This window comes from Topomyia yanbarensis, chromosome 3 (assembly GCF_030247195.1).
Source record: "Topomyia yanbarensis strain Yona2022 chromosome 3, ASM3024719v1, whole genome shotgun sequence".
Taxonomy (NCBI): Eukaryota; Metazoa; Arthropoda; class Insecta; order Diptera; family Culicidae; genus Topomyia; species Topomyia yanbarensis.
In genome coordinates this window covers 415257411-415280576 of record NC_080672.1, presented here as the reverse complement: position 1 = coordinate 415280576, position 23166 = coordinate 415257411, and the positions used below count along the sequence as shown (strand labels likewise).

The following is a 23166-nucleotide window of genomic DNA, read 5'->3' as shown; positions in this document are numbered from 1 at the left end:
AATCAGAAAGTGACGTGCAATGCCGCACGTACATTTTTGAGTCGATTCGGGTGCAAAATTTTCCCGCTTTTCTGCCACCTGCATGACGCTGCGCGTATCTTGAATGCCTTTACTAACCATTTTCAAAAGAGGAAATTGAAAATCACACCAGTAGTTTATTTTTATTCCCTTCTTCGCACCAAAATCTCTAAAAAAAAGCTAGTAATAAAGATTGACCTTATCTTTTCGTTCTATGAATTACGCCCATCTTCTAGGACGTCGCAAGCAACTGAAGCAGGTATACGCGACCGATGGAACACTGGTTCAGCAGGACGTAACCCAGCAGTTCCAAACCCAGCAACAGCTAACGCAATCCCAGCAAACGAACCAATTCTACCAGAATGGCCAATACGAGAGCAGTAGCCAGGAAGAGTACGACACCGAATTCGTCCCCCAAGGAGACGAAAGCCTACCCTGGAGAAGATCTCGCAGCAGCTCGCGAACCTCGGTTGCACCATGGCGTCGTGTTTCGCAGGATCGACGAACTTCCCAGGATCTTCGCACATCCCGGGATCGATCGCTCTCGGTGGACAAACGGGAAGAGATTAAACCTTGGACCGAACAGGTCGTTAAACTGAAAAAGACCGCCAAACCTGTGAAGAAGATCGAAAAAGAGCAGCTGGAAACGGTGCAGCTGAAACCGACTCAAATTCAGAAAACCAAAATCCAGAAGGAACAACTGGAAACGGTTGAGTTACGATCGCTGAAGAAAGAACTGCAATCGGCTGAAATCACCGAGCAGAAAATGGAAGAAATGGTCGAGTCAATTATCAACGAGGATGATACGATCGAGAAACTACGACACGTTGAAGATATCTCCATCCTGGAGATGACTAAACAGGTGGATGAACTGATTCGCAAGGAAACTAAGAAAGCTGTTCCCTGGACACGTGGAAAGAAGGATAAAACTAAGCAACAGTACGTTGAAACCGATGAAACTACACTGTTGAAACTAGACCAAACAGATGAAGTCATTGAAAGCGCCAAACAAAAATTGGAGCTGGAAGTTGATCAGCAGGAAGGTGTCGCTTGGCGTCGAGGCAAGAAAACACCATTCGTCGAAACCGAAGACTCAACCACGTTGAAGGTTGATCAAACCGAAGAGCAGCAAGAAGAGATACAGAAGACTGAAGAAAAGGCAGTACCATGGAAACGGGGTCCAAAAACGTCCCAAAAACAAACAGTTGTGGAAACAGAAGATTCGTCACAGCTAACCGTACAACAAGTCGAAGAGCAAGAAGAGATTCAACCGATTCAAGAACAACCGGTTCCCTGGAAACGGGGACCTAAAAAGCCTCAACAGCCCGCTGAACAGGCACCGGAAGAACAGAAACCTGAGGAACCACAGTTACCACCATGGATGCGCAACAGGAAACCAGGACCGAAACGGGAAATACCGAAACCTCCGGAGCCGGAAAAGGTAGAGCAAATATCGCTGAAACCTACGCCCAAAACGAAAAAAGAGATTCCCAAAGAAACCGTCGAAGAAGTTAGCTTAAAACCCGTTCCTAAGAAACCGGTTGTTCAGGAAATAACTCCGGAAGAATCGGAAGTTGCGGAAATAAAATTGGTTAAACCCAAGAAACTTAAAGAACTCAGCCCACGTGAAGAGTTAGAGCAGGTGGAAAAAGTAGAATTTGAAGAGGCTCCCGAAGAACCGAAACCAAAGCCAATCGAAGCTCCCGCTCTACCGGTAGCGCAACCAGAGGTCAAAGCCCCAGAGCCTGAACAACCTTCATGGCGGCGAGGTCACAGGGAGAAACCAGTCGAAGAAGCTCCCGAAGAAAAGCAATGGCCCACAGGTAAAAGGCGTCCATTGCCAACGGAACCAACCGAAGAGGTTGTTCTTAAACCAATTCCTAAACCGCAGATAGAACAGGAACCTCAACCAGAGAAGCAGATGAAAATTAAAGCCAAACCCATCCCGGAAACCATTCCTGTGGATGATCGAGATACGGAAATTAAAATCAAACCAATTCCCGAGGCACCAGTCGAACTTCCGAAGGAGGAAGTTCCATCTGAGAAGCCAGTCGAAGATGATGAGTCTCATCTACCTCCGTGGCGCCGTGGAAAGAAAGCTACACCGAAACGGGTTATTCCACAAGAACCAGAACCAGCGGCTGTGGAAAAGGTTATGCTGAAACCTACTCCTCGGCAGAAGAAGGATATTCCTAAAGAATCACTGGAGGAGGTATCTCTTAAGCCAGTACCGAAGAAAGCGCAGGCACAGGAAATAGAATCAGAATCGGAGGAGTTGAAAGGAATCAAGCTGAAAGAAAAGCCTTTCGAATTGAGCCCTGCCGAGGAACGACAACTTTTGGAAGTTCAAAAAGTAGATTACGTTGAACCACAACCGGAAATAGAAGAACCTCAGCAACCGGCTCCGACAGAGGAAGAGACACCAGCGGAAGAAGTCGCTGAAGAGAAACAACCTACCTGGAGAAGAACCAAGAAACCGAAGCCAGTGGTGGAAGAACCCGAGGAAAAGAAATGGCCTACGGGTAAGAGAAGACCACTTCCAGAGGAACCTAAGGAAGAAGTTCACCTAAAACCAATCCCCAAAAAGGAGCAACAGGAAGAACCGAAACCAACAGAGGAAGCTACCATCAAACCGGTTCCTATTCCAGAACAACCGAAAGAACCCGCACCAGAGGAAGTGGAAATCAAACCACCAGTAGATGACGAATCACATCTACCACCATGGAGACGTGGTAAAAAACCAGGTCCAAAGCGAGAGATCCCAAAACCCCCAGAACCGGAGGCAGTAGAACAAATTAAGCTGAAACCAACTCCCAAACAAAAGAAGGAACTCTCGAAAGAAGCTTTAGAAGAAGTTACACTCAAACCAGTCCCGAAAGTACCGGAACTAATGGAATCAGAACCCCAGGAAGTTGAAATCTCCGATGTGAAAGAAGTGAAAATATCAAAACCTAAGAAACGAGTTAGCAAACCAGATGTGGAACCACTAGAAAAACCGAGCTTCCCCGAAATTCCGGAACCTGAACCGGTACAACTTGAAGAAGTTGAAAAAATAGTCGAAGAAGAACTCATCCCTGAGGTGCCGGAAGCAGAACAACCACACTGGCGTAAAACAAAGAAACCAAAACCCGTACCGGAAGAACCAACCGAAAAGAAATGGCCAACCGGTAAACGCCGTCCACTACCCGAGGAACCCAAGGAAGAAGTTATATTGAAACCGATTCCGAAGCCGCAAAAAGAAGACGAACCGAAACCTGCGGTCGAGCTGGAGATAAAACCAGCACCAGTTCCAGTTTTGGTAGACGAAAAACCAGAGCCTACTCCGTGGCGTCGAGGCAAGAAGGAAAAACCTGTGGAAGATGTTCCCGAAGAAAAAACATGGCCAACGGGTAAACGACGCCCACAAGAGGAAGCTCCCAAAGAAGAAGTGGTTTTGAAACCAATCCCCAAACCGAAAAAACCTGAGGAACCACAACCACCGGAACAAGTGACGCTGAAACCCATTCCAAAGTGGGAGGAACCTCAAGAGCTGGTCGCTCCCGCTCAACAAACAGCGATCGTTGAAGAACTTCCGAAACCGGTGGAAAAAGTAGAGGAACCAACCGCTTGGCGTCGCGGCAAAAAGGAAAAACCCACCGAAACGATCGAAGAACCGAAGGAATGGCCAAAGGGTAAACGCCGTCCGCTTGAGGAAGCCCCCAGGGAAGAAGTTACACTGAAACCGATTCCCAAACCGACAAAAGCTGAAGAACCGAAGCCATCGCCGGAAGTGCAGTTGAAGCCGTTGGAGGTGAAACCAACTGAGCCGGAGGAGCAACCTGAAGCAAAACTATGGCAGCGAGGCAAAAAAGAAAAACCGGTGCAGCCTGTGGAAGAAGTTAAGGAGTGGCCTAAAGGAAAGCGTCGTCCGCTTGAAGAAGCACCTAAAGAGGAGGTGGTGCTGAAGCCAATTCCTAAACCGAAGAAACCAGAAGAGCCACAGGTTCCGGAAGAAGTGACGCTGAAACCGGTTCAGAAGTGGGAAACTCCTGAGGATGTTGAGGTGCCCGAGGTGAAAACTTCTGTACTTGAAGAGCTTCCTAAACCCGCAGAGATAGTTGAACAACCTACTGCGTGGCGTCGCGGTAAAAAGGAAAAACCGGTTGAGCCTGTGGAAGAACCTAAGGAGTGGCCGAGAGGCAAGCGTCGTCCACTTGAAGAAGCACCCAAAGAGGAGGTGGTGCTGAAGCCGATTCCAAAACCGAAGAAGCCAGAAGAGCCACAGGTTCCGGAGGAAGTGACGCTGAAATCGGTTCATAAATGGGAGACGCCGGAAGATGTTGAGGTACCCGAATCGAAAACTCCTGTCGTTGAAGAGCTTCCTAAACCAGCGGAGATAGTAGAGCAACCTACTGCGTGGCGTCGCGGTAAAAAAGAAAAACCGGTTGAGCCTGTGGAAGAGCCGAAGGAGTGGCCGAGAGGCAAGCGTCGTCCGCTAGAAGAAGCACCTAAGGAGGAAGTCGTGCTGAAGCCGACCCCCAAGCCGAAGAAGCCAGAAGAACCAAAGGTTCCGGAGGAAGTCACGCTGAAACCGGTTCAAAAGTGGGAAACTCCTGAAGATGTTGAGGTGCCCGAGGTGAAAACTTCTGTACTTGAAGAGCTTCCTAAACCCGCAGAGATAGTCGAACAACCTACTGCGTGGCGTCGTGGTAAAAAGGAAAAACCTGTTGAACCTGTGGAAGAGCCTAAGGAGTGGCCGAAGGGCAAGCGTCGTCCACTGGAAGAGGTTCCAGTAGAGGAAGTAACTTTAAAACCAATCCCCAAACCAACACCCGAGGAAGAAGTAAAACCACCAAAAACGGTAGAAATCAAACCTATAGCAATGAAACCAACCGAACCGGAAGAGATTCCCGCACCAACTCCGTGGCGTCGAGGTAAAAAGGAATCAAAGCCCAAGGAACCTGAACCGGTGGTGGAAGAAATCAAACTCAAACCTATACCCAGACCACAGAAGGTTGAAGAGGCTCCTAAAGAAGAGATTCTGCTCAAACCGGTTCCACAGCAGGAGGCTGTCGTAGAAGACGTACCGAAAATAATCGAGCTACAACCGGTGGAAGACAAAACCATAACCGAAGTTAAAGTTGAAACGGAGGAAACTGTTACGACGAAAGTTAAACGCCGCGTGAAAAAGCCCAAGAAACCACAGGAGAACTTTGCAACGGAGAATGTTGCAACCATGGAGGAGGCAGAGCTGTTTGAAGAAGATGAAGAGCTTCCACGTGTTGCGGAGACGATCGCGGAAGTCGTTCCGGAGGAAGTTCTGGAGTTAATTCCGGAAGAATTTCCGCTTGAGAAACCTAAGAAGAGAAAGTCTCGAGCCAACAAACATGTCGTGTTCAAGGAGGAACTGAGTACCTATGAAATAGAACCGGAGCAGGTTCAGGAAGATGACGAACAGGAAGAGGAGGAAGAGGAACAAATATTACAGGAAGTTTCACAGACCAGTATTAAGCTGAAACCGATGGAGATTCCGGAAGTGAAGCCACTACCGATCGAACCGGTGCGTTCGGAAGAGGTCGTCGAAGAACATGCGGAGTTCCGCAAAGAGATGGAAGTTAAGATACAGTCCAATATTGTGAAGAAGGAAAAGCGACGGCGATTCGTGGATGACAGTCAACCATTGCCAGAGCTGGAGATCATCACGCAGAAACGTGTACAGGAAATTACGGACAAAGTAGCGGAAGAGAGCGTCCGTGAAGAGCAGCGAATTATCGAAAGCACTCAGCAAACTATTGCTGAGACGAAGATACAAGAGGAGCGAATTAGGATTAAGAAAGCGAACGTGAAACCACCCCGTTTCATTGAAAAACTACAACCGCAAATCTGCGAACCGAATCAACCGGTTGTGCTGCAGTGTAAGGTCGAAGGAATACCATTCCCCGATGTGCTGTGGTACTTCAACGATACCGTCCTGTTCGCCAATCCCGAGTATGTGATGAACATAGTTGAGGACGTGGCTTCTTTGGAAATTGCTACCGTAATGCCGTATCATGTAGGCGTGTATGCCTGCGAAGCGAAGAACGTAGCCGGAATAGCCACCAGTAAAGCGAATATCGTCGTTCAAGAGAAACCGGAAGTCGGTGAAGCTCCGATGTTTGTTACCCCGCTGAAAATATCGGTAGATGAGAAGAAGACTACCGCAACCATTACCTGCCAAGTAAGTGGTGTTCCGAAGCCAAAGGTTAGATGGTTCAGAGATGAACAGGAGATCGTGGAAATCGAAGAGATTGAAACCATCTACGAAGAGGAGACTGGATATGTTCGGTTAACTGTTAGGAATCCGAAGCAAAATGTACCCGTGGTCTACACTGTCGAGGCAGAGAATAAGTTTGGCAAAGCGGTTGGAAAGGCAAACTTGTTCATACAGTCGATCATGGTTAGGAAACCAAAGGTTGAGATGATCGCTCCGAAGATAGTTGAGCCGCTGGAAGCTCAAATCGTGAAAACCGGATCAACTTTGGTCTTCGAGTGCAGGTTTACAGGTGTTCCCAAACCGACAGTTAAATGGTTCAGGAATAGCAAGGAAGTTGTGGAAGAAGAGGAAATCACGATTGTGACCGAGGAATACTATAGTCGCATCGTGATTAGGAACATCACCAAGAAGCGAACAGGAAAGTACGAGATCATAGTAAGCAACGAAGTAGGCGAAGCTAAATCTTCGGCGTCGGTGGCCATCTCCGATTCTACTGATATGGATGAGGCGAAACCACCTCGCTTCGTTGCACCACTCACTCCAAAGCTAGTGGCAGAAGCTGAAGTGTGCATTCTGGAGGCCGTAGTCGACTCGTATCCGACGTCTACGTTCCAGTGGTTCCGAGAGGGCGCTGCCATCAAGTCAAGCAACCAGACGCGCATTGTAACCGATGAAAACAAATCCATCTTGATTATTGAAGTGTTCAATAGTAAAGATGTTGGTGCGTATACGTGCCGGGCAGAGAATGTGGCAGGTTCAGTAACGTCGACAGCTACCGTACAGGTGCTGGATACTATCGAAACCGAGGAAGTTACCGAATACATATCACCACGTTTTATCGAAACGATAAAACCGACGCGTGTTATGGACGGAGAGAAGCTTGTGCTGGCATGCCAAGTTCAAGCAGCGCCACTCCCGAAAGTCCAATGGTACCACGACGAACAGCAGATCATCGAAACGAAGGATAAACAGATTCAGCAGGACACTACCGGTCGGTGTGTGCTAACAATCTCTGAGGTATTCCCAGAGGACACAGGTGAGTACACGTGCATAGCAAGCAACAAGCTAGGCGAGGCGGTTTGCAAGACTACAGTGAACGTCGAACCGTTCGAGTACGTTCCCGATTCGGAACAATTCCGTAGCTCCGAGGAGGATTTGTTGACCGACAAGGTAAGACGGCATGACCGATACGGTTGTGGTTTGAATTCAACAATTCTTCCTTTGCAGTCTATCTCAACATTAGAGGAATACGCCGAACCGGTGGAGTTCGCACCGCAAATTGTGAAGGAACTACCACGCGTGGTGATGTCCCAAGAGCGGGAACTTACCAAGCTGGAAGTGAAGGTTCTCTCACAGCCGAAGGCTCAGATACGCTGGCTTAAAGCAAACGAAGAAATCATCCCGTCCGAAGAGTTCCAGATCGAAAACTTCGACGACGGCACCTCGATTCTGATCATCAACGATATCTATCCGGACGATTCCGGGACGATTTCGTTCGAGGCTCACAATGCGCTGGGAGTTGCCGTAACTACTACCGAGTTGGTAGTGGAAGGTATAAGAATGCATTTTCGGAGAACAGATCTGCTTTGTCTTCTTATATTTATCGTAGATACGCTTCACTAATATTATACTTTTCGCTTCGGTAGTACTATTTTTCTTTTTGCAGGTTTTTTGGCAACACTGTCAATTTTTAATAATGAAAAAATTGTTTGCGGTTTGCAGCTAAGATCCCGTTTTGTGTTTTTATCCCGTTGCTCCCAAATATCCCTGTAAATAAATGAGAAAATACTTTAGAACTCATAACACCACTCCAACACTCACCTTCGCAAAATCAAACTGAATACTATCTCTAGCATAATACTCTCAAAATACTTGGTACTGGATAAAACAGAACTGCCACACACAAGACATTCGATGCGATCAGTAAACGGTTCAACTTCTAATCGTTGTTCTCTTATTTCACTAATACAGAGATCGTTGGAACCAAGGCCTACAGGAAACCGGAATGGGTGCAATACATGGAAGAAATGAAGGAGGCCCTGCAAGGTAATTTGACACATTCACAACGTTCTACTCCAATTCATGATAAATTTTTCAACCAAAGATTTTTATCCATCAATGAAATCTTTCCCTTCATCCTATATTTATCCCTGAAGCCATCTATCTGTTAACTGTAGTCTTTGTGTGTAGACTCAATGTCACTTTCTATCTATGTCTGTGTGTAGCTGCCACATACAGCATGTGAGCGCACGCATCTAACGGTGTCCCTTTTGAGTGTGTGTGTTCGTTTGTTTTGTACTAACTTCACCGAAACACGATTCCTCCTCTTCTAGAAAACAGCGAAGAAGAACTAGTCGAATTCCTGAAGCTGGAAGCACGCTGCAGTTGGCACGCAAGCAACCTGGAAAGGTAACGCCTACTAACCTATATCCCGTGTGTGTGAGTGTGTACCGTTTGCCCGTGATTCATACTACGTCGTAAAAAGTTTCGTTCCTAACTCAGCCGAACAAAGCGGCAAGCTTCGAGAGCAAACACCAGAAGGTAAGATCGCTCATTCGCTCCCCGATGTTGTACCTATCTTTCACCCTCCCCTAGAAAACTATCGAATCTAACCACAGAATCTATCAAACTACTCTGAAACTTTCAGCTGCTTACGCTACGCCGTCGTTCTCCGCTGAGCTTAAGGACTCCCGAGCAATGCTCGGCGAGAAGGGATACTTCGAGTGTCACTTTGCAGGAAACCCCAAGCCAGGTAGATAAGCCGTTTTGATCATTCCCCCTTTTTGAACACACTCTACAAACTACATCAAAGTCCGTCACCTCCAAAACAACATTCCACCAGACATTCGAACAATCGTGAAACCATCCGTACGTAGATAGTAAAACCGAGCTGAACTCTTCTTCTAGATATTCTATGGTACCGTAATGGGAAGATTGTGATAGCCAATGATCGTGTCAAGGTCAGAACGGAAGAGCACATCTCCACGTTGACAATCTACCCGGTTGAGGTGGAGGATTTCGGCTTCTACAAGTGTCGTGCAATGAGCGAAGCCGGTAACTGCGAATCGGTTGCCAAGCTGGTCGAATCAACCTCACAGACATTGACCGACGAGGAACGTGCTGAGCTGGATGCAATTCTGGAAGCTAAGCGTAAATCATCGTGGAGTAAGGTGGAGAAGAAGGTTGAGGTCGTGGTCGAAGAGTCCGAAGAATCTATACGGAAGAAGGCAGAGCGCAAGAGCTTGCGCGAGCAGAAGCGAAAGACCAAAGAAACTCAACAGATCGAGGATATTGTGAAGCAAGAAATGGAGAGTTCTGTACGGGAAAAGGTAAGGTTCTCGCAAGAATCGTCGTCTACGTTGACAACGAGCTCCACCTCAGAGTTAACGCAAGATGTTAAGATTGCCAAAGACACAGCCACCGTCAAGTTCAAAGAGCACAGGGAAACCGTTATCGAAGAGGTGATCACGACCGAAACGGTGAAAGAGTTCGAACGAATGGTTATCACCGAGAAGCTAGACGTTTCGGACGTCGAAAGCGTAAAGCACTCGGTACAGGTGAACGAAATCCTAACCAACCTGAAGGCGGCCGACTTCGGACCGGGTGAAACACCGCTTCGGGAGCTAGCCACTATTGCCTACATGGTGAAGCACGGTGTGTCGGTCAGCGAAATCAACAGCTTCTACCAGTCGGATCACTTCCCGGCACTGAGAACACCGGAATCGCAGTCGGCCTTGGTGCTGCTGCTGGAACGGGAAGGCTACGCCGGTATCGTAACGGAAATCCTAACCGAGACGGATATGGACGAGGCGCAGCTGGCGGCCACCGCCGGTTTCCGAGCATTTATGCGAATGATCGAGCTGAACCATGCCAGCGTGGAGGAAATCATCACCCACTTCTCGCCGGAGGATTTCTTCATGCACGAGTGGAAGCTGGAGCAGGCGGATGAGGTTTGAACCAGGGTTGCGGGATGCCAGTGGGTCTCAAACTGTGTGCGTTTGTGTTGGAATGGGAAACCCTGGGTTAGGGAAACTTCGACGGGATATGGTATCAGTGCTTAGGTGTTTGAAATGATCAAATTAATTATTTGTTTGCTAAATTTCGGGTAACTTTTAACAAGTATGCAAACTATTGCTTCTCTACCGATGGTGCTGTCTGTCAATTTGGAGATGTTGTACGCAGCTTACGCAGTTCTTTTTATTGCCGGAACAACTGGCAGTGAGTCTTTCATGAATTGCACTATCTAGTCTACAATGTTTAGCTAAATAACCTTCTCTTTTATTACCCAGTATGGAGCACTGAGCGGGAATCCACAATACGATGAATTGAAAACATTTTTTTGTTTATTTAATCAGGACTCGACTTTTCAAAGTACAAATTTCGCTTTTCCATTATAAGTACCTTGCTTCTTGCACTTTCGGGTCACGAGTGCGAAGAACCCGTTGTCTCTCACCTTTGCTTCCTCACTGATGGTGCTGGCTGTCAATTTGGAGGTGTTGGGCGCAGCTTATGCAGTTATCTTAATTTCCTGAACAGCTGACAATGAGTATTTCAATTCAATTTTCAATTTCAGCATCAAGTCCACCAATTTTAGCTTAATAACCCTATCTCATTAACTGGTATGCAGTACTGAACGGAAATCCCCACTGAAATAAAGAAGATGTTCTATTACGTTCATCAGGTATTTTATTTTTTTTTTTATTCTTATTTTTCATCTGACCTGTGTTGGTCTACATGAAATGTTTCTAGAATGGGAAAAGCCCATTTCAGGATATACTTCAGAAGCAATCCTCAAATGGGCGTAAAAACCCATCATCTTTTCAAGTTTTTCACAGTTGATTACAATGATTTTACACTACAATTAAACATAATCACATAGTCCACAGTATTGCAATTACAAATATTACAAAAATGGAATCTTAAAATCTAAGTCCTTCTTAGTCTATTTTTGAAAACATTCATTGAACGGAACATTGAAATATTCCAGTATCTTCCCCCAAAAAAACGGAGCGTGATTAACAACCTTTTGAATGCTTAATTTCAATTATTCTGAGACCATTCGTGAGGATGAAATAATGGCTCGGGGGTAATATATCAATGATTAGAAAGCTATAGTGAATCACTGCCAGTACGTTATGTAGACTGCGGCAGGTTCTGCGAGCATGAGAGGGATTAAAACATTGACAATAACGAACCCAATGATCGAGTTGTGACACGTCAAAGTAGAACCATTTATGTTGGTATTTATTTACGAATCTTTTTGGGATCTCGTAACCAGTAACCAATAAGCATTATAACGTAGCCTAATATCTGCGTTAAATCTGCATATAGAGCAATATAAAGGGCCGTTAAGCCTTATATTTTGATATAATGCTAAGGTCAGAAAAGGTCACATATTGTGCTATTAATGAGCAGTGATTTACACCCCTTTTTCTGCATTTCCAATGCTATTATATAGCACCAATACACAGTGTTTTTTTTGCCAAAATTATGATAGAGTTGGCTGCCCACTCAAAAGTTATTACTTTTGCTATTTTTATTAAAAATATCCAATAACTTCTGAATTGCAGGAGATAGACAAATGATCTTTTCTGGAAAGATATGTATCTTGATCAGACGAACAGCTTTCTGGAACATGCTGAAGCTTTATCTACGATACTTAAAAAGTTATGTCGAAAAAAAGTTTTTAAGGGGTCATTCACAAACAACGGTCAATAACTTCGAGAGTACTGTAAATAGAGATTGTTGATCTTCGATAAAGATGTTCGCAATAGCAAGTTCAATAAAATTTCTGAAGACCGCATTTTGTTTTTCATACTTTGAATAAATTGTATCAAATATCTCATTTCAAGAGGGATTAATCACAATAACTATATCAGCAAAATGAAAGTTTTGAATCATCATGAAGCATCCTAGAAGATATCATAGCTGTACGCTTAAACGCTTTCGCGTGAAAAAACCACTGTGCAAAGCATAAATGTCAAATTTGAAAACCTGATATCGGCACTACTCATGCTATTAGAAAGCTTCAATTGGCTGCCATGTTCCGCAATATTTTGCAACGCTTTCTTATGATTCCTTTTCAGTATAAGGAACGAAAAAGAGGAAAAATTAAATACAGTTTAAACCTGTAGCGGACTCCCTTATAATGCATTGTAGTTAAAAGTTAAACCTTAACTGTATTTGGCGCTCATACGATATGATTAATTATAATTATGTTACTATGTTTTAATTGCCGCAAGGTTCTACTGTATCGATTTTGTTGGCTATTTTCGGCAAATTTGAGACTAAGAGAAACGAAAGCAATGAAATTGAAAGACGGATAGGTATTCTAGAGCGAATCAGTTATAAACTTAGAACGGAAAACTAGAACTAGGCAGGCTCATATGGGCATGATCGAAAGGAAATGTGAAGAATTTTTTGCCTTCTGCAGAGTAGGAGTTGGGCGTTTCACCCAAGTCTACCGCATGGTCTATGGTAGAACATAACTCATCATCATGTTTTACCGCCGACGCCGGCAAAAAATTCTTCACAAATCCTCGCCTAGAACGACCATGCGATCATTCTTCTCCCTTTCTGCTAGTTTTCTCAAATTTGCCGAAAATAGCCAACAAAATCGATACAATTAATTATAATTATAATCTTTCATGGAAATTATCGTTAGTTAGTACACAGGTATCTTTCCTCGTCATTCACGACATGTGCGCTACTTTACCGGCCTAGGCTATGTTACATATGTTCGAATGAAATGAAGTATGCCGGATATAATTCTCAATAGAGAATGCAAAACTAATAAATCCACAGCATTACATTAGCATAATATCAGCTTTATATTTGCTCTGTAATAACACTAAAAGCGCAAGTAAAAATAACATACTTTAAAAATCCTTGAAGCAGGCATGCGTTATATCAGCGTACATAGAGCTGACGATAATACAACATTCCGACTGTTTTTATGTGCATTTAAAATGCTAATGTAGAGCTTGATTGCATCGTAAATGCTATAATGGAGTTTTCATGCAACATTAGTGCAAAAATTATAGCCAATATTGTGCAATTCCTACTTGGAGAGACATCGTAGGATAATTCTTTCCAATCACTTTCTGATGCAAGATAACATTTCAATCGGACGATACGAGTTTGGTTCGGGGACTGTTTTTTTTTTAAATGGAGACAATTGTCCCTTGTCTCCAGCCATTCTGGGCAATATACTGCTCAAAAACCCTGATGAATAAATTCAACAAGCATCTTTTTGCAAGATCAGATGGATTCTTCACCAAGTTGAATATAATTGAGTCTGAACTTGGAGCATTTTTGTTGCAAAGGTGGAGCGCAATTGAAAATTCCAGCATTGTCAATGGTGAATCTATAGAGTCGTCACTTATGGGAACATCACGAATGATTTTTTTTTGCGCCGAAGCAGTCTCTGGACAAGCTTTCTTGGCAAAATTAAAAATCAAATGATTCGAGATTTCTTCGCCCTCACCTTCTTCTGGCCGTGTTCCAAAGAGTTATTGACAAACCATCGACGAAGCGTCCCCAATAGCTAGACTGTTTGACCCGAAATTATGTTGCAATATTTTTGTCGTTCTCTAAACTCTATAAAGGCGATTTTTTTTTTCTGGGACGATTGATTCAGGAGTGATTTCCTTAGCATTTCTACATAGGAGCGCCTGGATTTCTCCTTCAAGAATAGTTTAATTTTATCTCGCGCCATTTATATATGGGACATACTGAGAGCCACCTCACCCGGATTTTCTCCACATAATGCACATTTCCAAATGAGTTCCTCCCCTACATTTGCTGCACCGTGCCGCATTGGAACAGCAGGTGGCTGTGTGGCTGAGCTGTTTAAAATTGAGACCGTCAATCGAAGGACGAAAAGCGAACAGGGAGACGAATTTTTTTTTAATAAGGCTATGTCTAGGCAATGCGAAACCGACAACAGTTACTCTAAATGAGTATGCTGAATGGTCAACCGTTTCCTACCCCTCGAGTGTGTGCGTTTTCTCCCCTGAGCAGCATGTCCTTGAAACAACCAACACCATACTTCAGTACATCCTCTACAGTGAGACTTAATTCGGTGATAAAGCCATCAATTTCAACTTCGCGGGATGGAATATAAATGCGATACTCACGCGTAATCAGCTCGCAGGATGTTATCTCGTTAGTTTTACTAACGAGGATGTTTGTTGGCTTTCACGATCTCTTCCACTGAAGAGAATCTTAAAGCCAAATCCCTTGTGATTTGTCCAAGATTTTCAACTAGACTTTCTGGCTAATGAAAAGCACACGGAAAAAATCCGTTCGTAAATTCATGAAAAAAGATCACGATTTCATGAACTGAACGATTTACGAAAACCGTGATCAAGTTTCTGAAATTATAAATAATAAACTACGTATTCATGGAACTATTTGTGTTTCTAAATAACTAGTTCGCCCGAACATATATCTGGCGTTACATTTGAATGTTTGGTTGAGTTACTGTGGTTGTTTCCTTGACACATTTAGTTTTTCTTATTATTCTGCTTTATAATTACACAACCGACATCTAAACGATGTTCATGATTTTATAAACTTATTCGCGATTTTCGTAATTTCTCGTCACGTCAATGGGGTTACTGTCGGATTTTTCTGTCAGAATAGCGTGTTTTATGTTCATGATTTCAGAATCATAGTCACGATTTTGATATTTCTTTATCACGTGTAATGTGGTTTATGTTCATGATGACAGGGTCTTATTCGAGATTTTCTTAATTTCTATTCACGCTACCGTGATTTTTTGTCACGAGTAGTGTGATTTAAGTTCATGATTTCAGTATCGTAGTCACTATTTTTGTAATTTACATGCACGTTATCGTGATATTAACACCAAAATTAATTTACCTGATCAAATGTTGAGGTTGCCTTGTTGACGGATATTGGGGAGTTCCTACGAAATCAGAGTCAGTTTGTTTTCTTCTTCGAGTATGCACCTGAAAAAATCAGAAACAATATAATAGATTATGTAGGGTGATGAGCCTATTTGCGCCATGTTTCTATTATCACCCTACCCGTTTGAAGCCGTTGGTTAGAGCAGTATCTGCCATCTTTGTTCAACGTATTGAGTCAAATGGTAGCGCAACAATAGGGGCACTCGGTTCGGGTTTTCATTGTGCTCAAACACAAGAATTTTACTGTTTTCAACGCATTTGTGTTATTATATTGGTTCTTAACAACGAAGCAAAGCGGTTGATGTCAATTTTTACGCATTCCATTGATTGTAAGGCAAGAAATTACCGAATTAGTGCGGCACCTTGCTTAGTATGGCGAAAATAGGCTCATCACCCTATATTATAATATTTTTTGTTAAATCTGTCACTCGAAAGTACATCTCCGAACTATCTCAGTGGGTGGAATAAACTTAATCATAGAAGTAAAATTCATGATATAATCTACTACTACTTACTATCTAGCTAGTAAAACACGACCGCTCTGATAAAGAGATTTTCCTAACAATGTCGTTGCTGCTAATTTTATTAACGTATTTTACTCTGATACTAGGCATTATTAGCCGTTAGTTTGAAGCCAGTTTTGAACCTAGGTTGTGCGTGGTTTGGTTCTAACCTGAAATATCATTCAGGTTCCCTCACACCTCCGTTGTTTTGCGAGAACCCAAATCACTTCCATTAAAAATGTTTGTTAACCTGGGCTCGCTTCTAGGTTCTCAATAAAAAAACTTTATTAGTCAAATAAAGTTTAGACAAATCACGTTGATTAATTGAGACTAATAACTTCAGCATTTTATCAGTTTTTTTTCACTCTAGAGCAGTAATTCTCAACCTGGGGTCCGAGGACCCAGGAGGCCGTTAAGTCGTTGCTGAGGGTCCGCAAAGAAAAATATTTCTTCCGAGTGTACACTGAAATTTCAAGTCTTGTTTCCTAACATACTGAGAACAATATATTGATTGCACACAAAATCGATGTTGTGCCATGGTGGTCAGCAACAATCCAGGGTGATTTCTGAGGGGTCCGTGATACGAGAAAGGTTGAGACCCGCTACTCTAGAGCATTTCTCACTATTTTGAAAAAAAATCTGATATCGGTATTTTACCGGTATTACCGGTACTGAGGAGTTGGGTACCCCAGTACCAATACTTGCCAAAAATGGTCGGGACTAACAACCTTAACCTGGAACTGAGACAGGTTACAATACAACCCCAACCGCTGTTAGTTAATAAATTTTGACAACAGTTGAGGTTAGGACCAGACTCAGTTTCGTCCCAAACATAAACGGCATAAGACAATTTGTTTCATTAAAATTTTATTTCAGAAATCCACCACACAGACTGTTGTGCAACGTTCAATGGCATTGTTTAATGTGATTCTTTTAAGTTCAATCCGATTGTGTTGTAATAATAACCGGAGCTTCGAAATATCGACATCCTCGGGTGAACTTGAAAGTGGAACAAATGTTAATTTATGATCTACTGCGTTCAAGGTCATATTTCGGTTGCTTCATTTATCACTCATTCGTTCGGTGCAGTCAGCCCGGGAACAACTTGACAGTTCTCATATATTCATCCGTACCAACTAGTTAACCATTCTAACTATTCCAAAATCTGTATCATGGAAAGAAGTTAATGCTCCAACCACATTATTGGTATAATAATTGGAATTACTATTGGACTATGTCGTTTTGGATTTAGCGTCCAACTAGGGCCAATTTTGGTGCAAGTTTAGATTTATCGTTTAACTGGCTCAAAGTCTGGTGCTAGTTACTGATGAGGAGATTCCGAAAAGCAAAAATTCCAACTTGATGTAAGGAATTGTGCACTTTTACACAAAACATTTGGTTCAATCAAAAAATTGATCCTCTTTTGGATTTTGTTTTGCATGCCCATTTTGAAAAGAAGGTGGCTTCCAATTACCACAAAACAGTGAAAACCATTTTCAGTGTGATTTTTTATTTGAAAGGTGGTAGTCGGTAGGTGATTAAAATTCATGGTCAATGCGACACTGACAACCAAGATGGTGGCTTCAGCTTACTTCAAAACAATGATAACCATTGTTAAGGTTGTCATTTGAAAAGGAATCAGTAGATAATGAAAATTAGTGATTGAAGCCATTTTTGAATCCAAAATGGGAGCTTCTGTTCACCACAAAACACTGAAAACCGTCAATATAGATGCCGTTTGGAAGGAAGTTGTCAGAAGATGACGGAAACAGATTACTCCATTTTGAAATCCAAGAGAACGGCTTCCGGCTACCAATGGACTTCAAAAATCATCAATACAGGTATCAATTGAACGGTGTTGGTTAGTAGATAACGGAAATCGTTAATAAAGTCTATTCTGAAATCAAATATTATGCCTTCCGGTATCTGTAAAACCAAAATCTTGACAAAAATCCTCAATAAAACTCCTTATGTGAAATTTCTGGCAGTTTATGGATGATCCATATAAAACCACAAACAGTCCTTGGGGTCCATGTAACAGTAATATTCACAACAATTTTAAATAATTGAGAATTTTGATACTTTACGAACATCAAATTTGGTAGAGATCATTAGGATAATTTAATCAGGTTAAAAATCGGGGCTGTATCAAACTAGGTGTTATGAATAGATGACGGAAAGTGATGAGTTCGGCCGTTTTGATATAAAAGATTTGATAACCACAAATCACTTGATTCAAGATTCATATCCTTTATAAGGTGTTAGTCAGCAATTGAAGTCTATATTGGCGATTTGCGGTTCCTTTAAATCATCAGAACGCTCATTGAAATGGGTGTAATTTAGAATCGGGTAATATGTAGATCAAGAAATTTGTTATTTGAAAATTGAAAGTTACAACTTTTGCTTGCCATACTGTAGAAACCCACATTATCATTTGAAAAGGATCTGAGGAGAAAGTTTTTGGTAGAAATATGTCTGTAAATATCGTAGTTTGCCATTATTTCTCGAGAATGAGTATGTTCTGATTTGCATATGACTCCGCAACATTTACCTAAGCTTTTATTCAGTGCGAGTTATACCTATAATAAACATCTTCATACTTTGTATAATTGTTGAATTAAGCGAATGTTCCGAATGTACTGCACTGCACATATGCACTGATTTTAACATAATCAAAGTTGCTACATCGAATTATTTCCCGAGAACTATACGTTCAAGGATGATAAGTGGAAATCCTCATCTTGACTTTTAAAATGGCTTCCAACATAGATTTTCGTCATTTCTTTTCCTTTTAAAAACAACCCCATTGTATCATAAAGCCTTCGAAAGCTGCTATATGCGGAAACGCTATCTTAGATTTCAAAATGGTTTCAATCATCAGTTGCCGTCATCTCCTGACCACCACCTTTCAAATCATATTCAAATTGATGGCTGATGATAATCTTGGATTTCAAAACGGCCTCAATCATCAATTTCGGTCATCTGCTGGCCAGCCCCTTTCAAATGGCATCCATATTGACGATGGTTAGATTTCAAAATTGCTTCAATCATCAATTCCCGTCACCTCCTGCTCATCACTTTTCAAGTAATACCCAAATTGCCGTCATCTTGGATTTCAAAATGACTTTAATCGTCAATTTCTGTTACCTATTACCTTGGACTTTGGACGAGTTCGGCTGTTTACCCGAATCTCATTTAACTGGTGTCCACTCGGTCAATTGAAAACGGTATGTTTTCATTTGATAGGATCAAATCAAGAAGGTTGAAAATGAACTACGACTCATTGAAAGCGTTGGTGAATGAAGTGCCATGAACTGATCATCCCCAGTAAGTTTAGCCGAAAAATGAGCCAGAATGCTGGCTGGTTCTAGCAAATAATCCGGCTACAGTGACACAACCGATCCTAATTACGATCGGTTGTTTAACAGCAATCGATATACAAACTAGAACCAGCCGAAATTTCGGCTTGGTATGTGTCTTTCGATTTACTAAAGCTTCGGGCAGTTTGGCGTATTGCAGTCTTTGGGCACAAAATTTAGCTTGATAAGTACATACAACTCTAGAAACTGATTACGCATAACGGCACGATGTCAAATCAGACCAAAATACACCGAAGAACCATAGTCTTGTCTAAAAGAGGTACTCGACGTTTTTGAATGAACTTTGTGTAGTAAGTTCCCTGCCCTTGTTCATAGTCCCGGTTGCGACATAAATCTGACTTCGCTTGCTGCAACTGCAGATTGCTTGCGAGACCAAAAAATATGACCAATTTCGAATTATTGTTTTGTTAGCGATATTAAATTTATCTCTAGCGGTAAATGTCAGGCCCTCCCGAAACCATCGTTTCTCAGTTTGCGAAGGGATAGTTTCGAGGGAATTCTTGCGAGGTGTGAGTTGAATTTTTTTCACGTTTGTTTGGGAAAATTTTCTGGTTATGCAAATTTAGAGAAAGAATTCTCGCCAAATTTACCATACTATACAAAGAAATTTCACCAAAATTAGAGAATTTGAACATTACACCTTCAACTGAATTTCAACATAATTGGGTCGTATTCGCATCGTTCGGAGAAGTGAGAAACCCAAAAAATTTGACGTCAGTGTGAACAAAAAAAAAATCAAAATTGATAATTATTAACTGTTCCCGTATTTTATCCGCATTTAATGCATCAAAAAGTGTTGTACTTCAACGATAGAGTTCTTAACTAGTAACGTTCGCCCATCTATCAATGAAGATTGGCATCTATTAAAATAGCAATTATAATAGATGATGCGAAAATTGTTCTAGAGATAGGAACATTATTTAGAGTCCGACTATAGATGACCTAGTTCATGATTTATTGCAACTGGTTTTCGTAGTTGTAAATTAGTTCACAAAATCAAAACAGTCTGGATATTATTCATGAATAGATGAACTGGTTCATGATTGCCAGTATAATAGTTACGACTGACTATGCGTGCCCGTGAAAAAGTTCACAAAATCATAAAATGCTGTTCATGTATTCGTGAAATGGTTCATGATTTTTAATTTAAAAGTTACAACTAACCATTCATGCTAGTTCACAAAATCATAAAATATTATTCATTTATTAGTGAATTGGTTCTTGATTCCTAGTAAAAGAGTCACGACTTACCATTCGTGCTTGTGAAATGACTCACAAAATCATCAAATATGTTTCGTGTATTAGTGAATTGGGTCGCAAAACCATGGATTCGTGAACTATTCTTAGTTCGCGATCTATCTTGTGTGAACTATTTCATAAAATTTAGGATATTATTCGTGAGAACTTTTTTGTTTCATCCACTTTTTCAAGAAATATCTTATATTTAGTTATATCCAGCTGTTAGCGACCAATAATAGGTACGAGCAGCTGATATAAGAAAACTATTAGGACCTCAAACATCGTTATTCATTTGATGTGACGCTGAGCACCAAAAATACACTATAGAGCTACAAATCTCAAGCAGTAACCCAGCCAAACATTGGAATGTACCGCCAAGTATATATTCAAAGCGAACGAGGTTTTTGGAAACACAAAGAGTCCTGCATACGAGGTTTTTTGTTCATAATTCTAGGAACATGGTCACGGTTGTCGTAAATCATTCAGTTCACGAAATCGTGATCCTCGTTTCATGAATTTATGAAGCGATTTTTTCCCATATAGCCATGTCCAAAATAGTTCTAAACGCACCATGAAGTACGAACTTTGTTGGCTTGGGCGAGGGAGTTCGAGTGATAAATGTACGGTAAATCTACCCTACTCCAGTATACCTCCTTCTTGGCCAAGAAACTCTCCATGCTCAAACAACGCAATGTACCTAATGAGGTCAAAATTCTTTTGTTGATTCTGACAGTATACTATTCATTATTCAGATGTTATTAAGATAAACGCAATTCAAATTTCTAGCTTTCAATTGTTTTCTTATCTTTTCTATTTCCATTACAAAATGTCCCATTTTGGAAACCTTGAAGTAAAGTACGATATGCTGAATTGGTCTTAATCTGTTTACGTCTGTTCAACTACAGGGTCCCTTTCCTTCAATCGTAACACAAAGATAACATTACACTCATGCTGACATGTTTTTGTTTCAAGTGTGCCAGCGACGACATGCTTCCTAGCAGGTTCATGGCAGTCGTGCACTTGTGTTTAGTAATTAAAACATAGCAGTGAAAACACTGCCGTAAATAGGTTCTAATTAAATCCAACAGAGGCACTGTGTTATATTGTAGACGAAGGGTTAATTTAATATTCGTCAGGTTTTTTTGATCGAATAGACTTGTACCATTTCAAACGCCTATGTAAGGATATTACTTTGGACTGCAAACTTTTTGCACACGGACTAGCAACGAAACAAACTGTCAAAAGGTGCAATCAAACGAAGGTGACGGTTTGATGAAAAAATATATGGTTGCTAGTTTTACTGTTTTTGTCTCCACTAGTCTGCGTGTCAAGAGTTTGCAGATTGGACCATATTCCAGTCGAACTCACAAATGGTTATAAAATTGGCACCAGCTTGAGAGTCACTGGTGCAAGCTAAACCTTCTGCAAACTTTCACCCTGAAATCTTAACTAATTTGTGATCGTGTGTATAAATTAGCCGAATTAGCTACAATTATGAAACTTTTTAGAACCATTGTTTTGAGAATTAATTAGATTTTAAAAACTGGCTACTTATACACACGATCGCTCTTTGCTACCCACTTGGCTAATTTCTGAATTTTCTTTCTATTTACCCGTTAAATTCGCTTGCATTCCTATGCTATTCTAGAAATTTGAGGAAACCCGACTTATATCATCGAGCGAGGTGCACACAAGCGGTAATTATCGTCCTGATGGAACTACATATATCCATCGATCCGTAACGAAAAGAGACATCATCTAATGCAAATTCTCTTCCTTTTTCTCTCTCTACGAACTGCACGTGTCTATTGAATGCCAAACATAATCGTATCTCGCACGTCTGTCCTGCTTGTTTGTTCGCTTGAAACAAAAACCTGCAGAAACCACCGTGGTGACCAAGAAGGAGCTGGAGATTAAAGGTTTGAAATCATAACTATCCCGTGCGTTTGTATGATCTTTCCTGCTATAGAATCCTTTCTCTGCAATAACTACTGCTACTACTACTACTACTACTTCTACTACTACTAAATATTCGCTTCGTTACCGTGTTGTATTTTGTGAATATATTTTTTGAACCTTAAACTGACGAACCACTGAATGAGATTTGATTCGAGTTGTTTTTGGCGCTTATTTGCTTAAAATTACAAACGCTATAAAATATGTTCATGCACCGATCGACTAGTTTAAGTTTTTTCTATAGTTATATGAATGCGTAGACTGAATATCTAAACTGAATAAAATCGCTAGTATTAAATGCAAAAACTGCTTATTATTTTTAGTGTTTTAGTCGCTTTTTTAGCTGTTGGAAAACGCTTGAGCTGAACGTTTGACGCTTGTGGCAATTTCTGCAAACCAACACCAATCAGAGAAAAAAAAGTTATGGTAAGTATCCAATCTCCATGCATCCGAGTGCCTGTCTATGCGGCTGCACTTTTACTGTCTGTAAATTCGTTGGAACTCTCCTCTTTGTATTGCATCCCATAAAATTTCTACCTTCCGACACTGTTTCGTATAAGCAGCCTGTGCCTGTCTGAACCTTTGGAAATGAGCTCTTTTGATAGAACTATAGCAACACTGCTGCACGTCACAAAACAATTATATTATTATTTAAACAAAACTTACAGCACGACAGCATCCAAATTCTGCATCCAACTTTGGCTTCGTACCTTTACACTTTCCTGTCACCATCGATTCTATCCACATCAACAATTCGTTCAAATCCTGTAGTTTATTTTTCCCCCCAGCCAAATCGAATCTGTTCACTTGTTCTGACATTTCCCCTTCACTCTCGTTACCAATTCCAAATAAATTTCACAGAAACACCTGACATCCGTGAAGACACAACAACCACCACGACAGTC

General features: G+C 41.7%; 1 protein-coding gene across 3 annotated transcripts in view; it reads left to right on the top strand.

Annotated features, from left to right (window-relative positions):
* Positions 1–22551, top strand: part of LOC131693376 (titin) — a 140329-nt gene extending 117778 nt beyond the window's left edge. The window contains exons 14-20 of one of the 3 annotated variants that reach the window (XM_058981141.1): positions 255–7420; positions 7478–7802; positions 8222–8296; positions 8898–9002; positions 9158–10200; positions 21954–22002; positions 22186–22551. In XM_058981141.1, the coding sequence (XP_058837124.1) occupies positions 255–7420; positions 7478–7802; positions 8222–8296; positions 8898–9002; positions 9158–10200; positions 21954–22002; positions 22186–22238 (8816 nt within the window). In that variant the 3' untranslated portion in view covers positions 22239–22551. Of the gene's footprint in view, positions 1–254; positions 7421–7477; positions 7803–8221; positions 8297–8583; positions 8792–8897; positions 9003–9157; positions 10201–21953; positions 22003–22185 lie in introns of those variants that run through there. The other 2 variants (XR_009306230.1, XR_009306231.1) reach the window with 2 other exon arrangements.
* The last annotated feature ends 615 nt before the right edge of the window (positions 22552–23166 follow it).